The 6,982-nt window shown below is 42.0% G+C and overlaps 1 protein-coding gene across 1 annotated transcript; it reads left to right on the top strand.

Annotated features, from left to right (window-relative positions):
• The first annotated feature begins 1,272 nt into the window (after positions 1 to 1,272).
• On the top strand, positions 1,273 to 6,938 carry nkrf (NFKB repressing factor). The gene is made up of 3 exons (XM_050041530.1): positions 1,273 to 1,688; positions 2,693 to 2,817; positions 3,919 to 6,938. Exons 2-3 carry the CDS (start codon positions 2,727 to 2,729, stop codon positions 6,225 to 6,227), a joined length of 2,400 nt encoding a protein of 799 aa, XP_049897487.1. The 5' UTR covers positions 1,273 to 1,688; positions 2,693 to 2,726; the 3' UTR covers positions 6,228 to 6,938.
• Positions 6,939 to 6,982: the final 44 nt, after the last annotated feature.

Raw genomic sequence — 6,982 nt, 5'->3', positions numbered from 1 at the left:
TACTCACTACATGCTGGAGGAAAATATCATACTCTTCACTAAATTTGTGTGACAGCTTTAGTTAACTTTTCTTTGTAGATTTAGATTATAAATACAAAGTATAAATCAACCAATAGAGTATGATATATAATAGGTTAAACAACCCAGCGGTATACACAGTAATTAAAATGAGCTGCATCTTCACCAGCTGCAACATTTAAGTGATGAAAACATTAATGCATCGATACCTATTGGATGGACCATTGTCAAACCATGGGTGATAAAACAGTGATTTATTTTTGTATAGAATATGGATATGAGGTTGATCCAAGTGTGGACAGTTCCAAAGAGATTGCCAGGCGTACACAGGGTTTTATAAATCAGACTTTTTTTGGCGCACACCCTTTTCAGCTTTTGTTCACATATACAATTTTAGTATGGACCCTATGCACTGTTTCATAAAGGAGACCCGAGAGTCAGTGAGTCTGATTCCAGTTATTCAAAATTATAGTAACACTGGATAATATGCATCTTTTCCGTCCATGTAAAGGCAAAATTAATCCCCCTCAGGAATGGCGGACCCCGCCACTAACAATCAAGACTATTATTATGGAATATAAATATGTTCAATGACTATTCTCCCCCAAAAAAGAAAAAGAAAGTAGACCATAGATAATGTCAAAAAGGAGATTTGAATTTCATGAAAATCTGAAATACAACTTTACAGGTTCCACTGGTTATCACCTGTCGATTTATTTTTCAATAGAATATCCTTATTCCAGATTAAATATCTATGGGGACTAAAATTATGTTTATATACTAATAGCCAGGCTGAAAAGGCTTGCTTATGAAAGTTGCCTAATTTAATTGGGATATTATCACAGAAAAATTGCATTTTAACAAATCATGCCACATGTTGAATTAAATAAATATGTGAGGAAAGCATTACAGAGACAGGATTAAAAAAAATCCATTTAATTTTGAATGTATTATTTAAGATATTAATATCCAAGATCTCCAGATCACCTTGTGCTCTACTACTATAATAAATAATTTTTAATTTTTTTTTTAATTGTTTTTTATATATTTTTTTCTTCATCCGAAGATAATCAGATATAATTTTATCCAACTCCTTGATAACACTTGCTGGGATACTGACTAACAATGTCATGAATGATGTTTCTACATCTATCTCATTCAGTTTCTGAACCACATGTGCACATGAATGACGTAGAGCAGCATCAGCCCGCTGTGCTTGAACCGTCCGGCGGCAAAGCATTCTGGGTCAGTGCGGTGACGGACCGACGCCATGATTTTTACTGTAGCTGAGCTGGACCAGAAAATGGATGCTTCCTGCTAGTTAGCTGAGTCGCTGTCTGTAGCTCCCAGCAGGTTTTGCGCAGCACTTTAAACCACCCGCCTCGGATATCACACTCAGACGACACAAGCCTACATGTCTGGTTCCTCTAGAGACGAGCTGAAGCTAATATAAAACTATATGAGGAGGCTGTTGTGGCTGAAGTGGAGCTGGGTCAGCTAGCAGCTAGCTGGCTAATGCTAGCAGACACCACCGGTTTGCCAGTGTTAGCCAAGTTAGCTAAAAGAGGCTAACACGATAATAACAGACAACTGATCATAGAAATAAATGTACTGTCTCTCACTCAGCGGAAGAACAGAGATATAAATCGGACCAAAGGCTACACCTTAAGGTAGGAATATGACACAGCTCAGTAGTGACACCTTTAATTGTTGACAAATTAATTTTTTTAAACATGTTTGGTTGTGAGAGATGCACTGTATGTCGGCCTACTGCGTCACTCTGTCAGGGCCTTGTGGTGGCACAACATGCACCTGCTTTATCTCTTTTAACATCATATTCATTATATTTTTAATTGTACAGTATAATGTTTTGTCCAGACACATGGTTTGTGTTTCAGTCTCTGCATGCTGCTGCCAGTCCATCCCTGTCATGCATCAACATTTATCTCCCCATGAATTATTCATATTTCTCTACTCTAAAATATGTTAAACATTTCTAACAAATAGTTTAAGGTCTTCTGTATCACATTAAACACATATTAATGTACGTTAAAACACTTCTTTTTACTTTACAGATCTTTTTTAAGCACATGTGGGTCATTTTTCCATGCCCACAGTGCAAAGTTAACAACTTAACTCAAGAACTATGAGCCATAATATTATAAAATGCTCAAAATGTTTTAGATAATATTAACTTACAGACCATGTTTAACTATCAATATCTATTTATCAATCTCACAACCTCTCTATACATACAGACATACATATAAATACTTACAAATATGGCTATTTATTTATACATTTTTAACATTTTTATCATTTATCATGTGTCTGGGATGGGTCTGTAGACCAAAAACTAATCCCCACCCATAAGGATTATTCTTTGAGTGCCTAAGATTGGCTAATGTTTTCCTGACAGTTACATGTCACTATTTTTATATAATTAAAAAATCCCCCATGAAAATCCCATCTTTTTTTTCCCTTCTCCAGAAGTAATGAGGCTGAAACATTGCTGCAAAACAGGAACGGCCCATGTGGTGTTTGTTTTCCGGGAAATGTTTTGAGCCTCTAAAGGCAGCATGGAGCATAAACTCATTATGACCAGATGTTGTGTTTGTTTGTTTAATCCATTTGTGCGTTTGTGTCTAACTTACATTTCTGGCCTCAATGACAGGTATGGCCTGGATTTGATTTGGACGGCGCTGGTGATGGCAGAAGGGACTGACACTGGCGAAATGCCCTCCTTTGACCAAAGTCCTAGTTCTGAAGCAAAAAAGAGACCTACTTCTTCTGATGGCAGTGAGTGTTGATCTGGGTTGTGTAGTATGTGTTTGAGTTTAAAAGTTTTCCATATCCACATTGTTGTCTACTGTTTGTGTTTCACTGTTATAACCTTATAAATATAATATAATTCATATCACACTTTTATAACTGCTTTTGGACATGCGGAAAGTCAAGTAATTGAACAGAAGACTGGTTTGCTTTTTTGGGGGACAATCCAAACAATTTACAGTAGTAACATATATCAGGCTGCAATAATAAGGCTGACACTATTCTTCATGTTTACTACACATGAAAAGACCAGTTAGGTTTTATGTCTGCCTTTTCACTTTTCTCAAACCTCTCCAGCCTGTCTGTGGCTTTCAGGCCGAGCCCGTTCATTCCCACTGAATGTATAAATCTTTAAAAACAGGCCACACATATAAATTCTCATTTGGGCACTGTTATTTTTAACAAATGTCACTCAAACACGAATATATAATGTATTTGTTGGCAGTTATTTTCAGATGCCTAAATGAATATTTAAGGCAGAAGGACAGTTTAGGCTATGTAGGATTGGCTCTTAATATACCACAGTCAGTGCCCATGTTCATCTTTATGAAGGAACATGTCATGGGGTGCAACTGTGTGGCTTATATATGTGTCTCTAGCAGTTTTTGCTACACCGATGGAAGCCTATGGCACAGAGGAATAAGATATATCAGGCTTTGGCTTTAAAGATGATACAGGATCAATTAATTCTTGCACTTTTTCATGGGATTCATTGACAATAAGAAAAATACAGACTTTTACCAGCCATTTCCATTAAAGGATCAGATCTGTATTGCTCAGCACTTAAAACATGTACTTCTACCTCCTCTGTGAGTAGGGATGGATGAGGAGGTAAATGCTGCCTACGCACGATGACTTAAGTGCCCATTGAACAGTCTTTGACCTGCCTACTTCAGAAACTTGACCATTAAGTCCTGTCACAGCATCCTGTTTGAAGATATGAATGCTATCTATCACACTAGCCTCATGGGACTTTTATCACATTAACCCTGGTGTGCCCATTCATTCAAGTAAAATCAGACGTCCTTTTTGTTTTTCTAACTGCCCGCCTGTGTCCTGTTCCTGCAGGAGACGAGCCCATGAGGAAAATGCCTGTGTCAAAATTTGGTTCCAGGCCTCGATTCGAGCCTGTACACTTTGTCAGTGGTGGAAGCAGCGGAGGAACTGGTGCTGATGAGAAGGAGAACGATAAGGAGCGCAGGAGGAGTGAGTCATACAGTGCGAGACGGGACTCTGAACACTCTTCGTACAGCAGCACTAGCAGAGTGCAGGGCTCCTCCTCTCTGAGGCCTGCTTTTGACAGAGTGCCCTCATACAGTTCTGACTCATGGGGTCCCCATAGAGACAGAGACAGAGAAAGAGACAGAGAGAGTTTTTCAGGTAGCACAAGTGGGCTGGGATATGGAGGACGTGGGTCCACTTCAAACTTCATGGCAAAAACACAGCAGGAATACGCAGCCAAGTATGAAGCCCACTCCTCACGAACTTCGGACACCTATTCTCTCCCCCACAGATACAATGGATATGGGGGAGGGAGCAGATCAGGAGGCTGGGAATCTGGACGTCAGGGATTGGGGTACGGTCATCAGGACCGGCCGTCATCAAGCAGGCCATTCAGCCGAGTTTACAACAGCCCGGGCAGGAGCAGTCCCACCACATCTCAGCTGGGCTCTTCGTTGCAGCCTGTTCCCATATCTCAGTCGACGTTAGATGAGAAGCAAAGGCTGATTTCCAATGTAGCGTCTGCTTTGGCTGTTGCTTTTAGGGACCCTATGTTCATGACCGGAAGTGAATCGCCAAACTATAATTTCATGCTGAGCCGCAGCATTCAGGCCTGCAAGACCAATCCTGAGTATATTTATGTCAACCTGAAGGACATTCCTCAGGCAGACCTACCGAAGAACAGGAAAGTACCAACAGATGGTTACGCCTGTGAACTGAGATGTCAGGGTGTGTATCTTGCTACCGGATACTCTGGTAGTAAAAATGGAGCGAGGGACCGGGCCTCTGAGCAGGCTGTGAAACTCTTCCTGAAAGCAGTCGAGGTTCGTGTGGTGCAGCGCAAATTCAGACACTTGGTAGTCACTGACATGGTTGTGTGCCAGGTGCACAGCCCAACCCCAGGCTTTTTACCTGCACTCCGAAACCCAGAGGATAAACCCACACCCAGCTCCAAGGGCCAATACGAGCCTGACAAACGGAAGCACTGGACAGAGTTTGTGGTTATGGATAATGCTCACGACGCCATCTGCATACTCAACAATTCTGCGGCTTTTAATCGCATGAAGATAGACTACAAGTTCGACCTGCTCCCCAACAACTCTTGGCTGTGCAGTGTTTTCCTGCAGGATGAACTGGTCGCTCAGGCAACAGGTACCAAAAAGAGCTCAAAGCATGCAGCAGCTCAGGAGGCAGTGAGGAAACTTCGCATGAATCAGGCACAACGACAACAGCAGCAGCAGCAGCAGCAGCAACAACACTACCACCACCACCACCAACAACAACCATCACAACAACAACAACAGCCGCAACAACTATCACAATACTCCAGAGAAAATAATCAGTCAGATTCTGGGGGACGCTTTGGGCCACCGGTTGGCAAAAAGAAGCATCTGAGTGAATTGGTCATCCTGGAAAACTCTGACAATGCAATCTGTATCATTAATGACACAGCGCAGTTTAATAAAGTGTCTGCTGATTACAAGTTCACAGTTCTGCCTGATCATCGCTGGAGGTGTGAAGTCTACTTGGAAGGACAGTATGTAGCAGCAGGAATCGGGCCCAAAAAAATAGTGAAGCACATTGCAGCAAAGGAAGCCTTGGCCACCTTGAGGCAAACACAGGCTGTGGTCAAATCCAACTTGAGAAAGGAAGGTCACAACGACGCCATATCCCGATCCCAGATCCTGGCTCGCTCTGGTGAGGAGGCCACAAGGCAGGAGATTAAGGAAGACAACATCGGAAACCAGCTGCTCCGCAAGATGGGCTGGAAAGGAGGCGGCCTGGGCCGAGATGGGGAGGGCATCGCAGAACCAATCAGAGTGAAGGAACAGTTCTCCAGGGAGGGATTGGGTATGGACACGGACAAAACTGGGAACCAGCTCAGCAAACGTGATATCGAGGACATCATTCGTAACTATGCCAGCTCAGACCGTCAGGACGATCTTCGCTTCTCCACTGATCTCACCAATGACGAACGCAAGCAGATCCATCAGATATCACAGAAATACGGCCTACGGAGCAAGTCGTACGGACAGGGACGGCAGCGGTTCCTCGTTGTCAGCCGCAAAGTACACAAAGACCAGCTGATTGGTCAGCTGTTACAGGAGGGACAGGTGGGACGATATGAACTTGTGAAACCTCAGGCCTCTCACTGACTTGCATGCAGGGCAAAATTTAAAAAAAATCATCAGACATCGGCTCGGACTTCATTACAAATCACAAGTGTAACAGCTGTGTTTATACTTGTGTGACAATTTACAACATGTTAACACATGCGAATCCTTCAGGGATCACCTGTGGTTTCTGCATTCCTTTGCCATAAACTGTACTTTAGCTTTAGCAGGGGCTGTAGGATAAGTGTCTTTTTTTGTCTCCTGTCATTCCATGTCTTATTCGTTTCACTTTTGCACAATGAGCTAGTGTTCAGTACTTTGTGGTATCATGTCCTGATGATGACTCTGATGACTGAGTTTTTTTGTTTTTTCTTGGTCACCAAAATCCACTTTTTGTTTTATGGCTATTTAAGGAACCTGGCAGAATATGCAGCTTTCCACTGCTTGTTTGTGAACATTGTTGACAGTAGACTCGTGAGAGGCATCAACATCCAACCGTAGCTAGGTGCTCATATCAGTCTCACTGTAGTGTTACATCTCTATACAGCAATACCAGCAATGTCGTCTGCTCTTTCAACACCTGGAGGTTGTTCTACAAGTACAAGCTGCAACCATTATCGGAAAAATCTTCACCTGGAAATTGTAAGCTGTGATCTTTGTTAAGTGTCAGATGTGTTGGTTTATGTGAGTACAGTTAACTTGTCTGCTTGTTTTCACAGCTGTAATGACTGAATAAATTAAAACTGATAACCATCAGATGGATATTTTTGTGCTGAGTTAAAAAGGCAACAAAGACA

The sequence above is a fragment of the Epinephelus moara genome, chromosome 4 (genome assembly GCF_006386435.1).
Source record: "Epinephelus moara isolate mb chromosome 4, YSFRI_EMoa_1.0, whole genome shotgun sequence".
Lineage (NCBI taxonomy): Eukaryota > Metazoa > Chordata > Actinopteri > Perciformes > Serranidae > Epinephelus > Epinephelus moara.
Note: the sequence above shows the minus strand (reverse complement) of the source record. Positions and strands in the feature narration are given on the sequence as shown.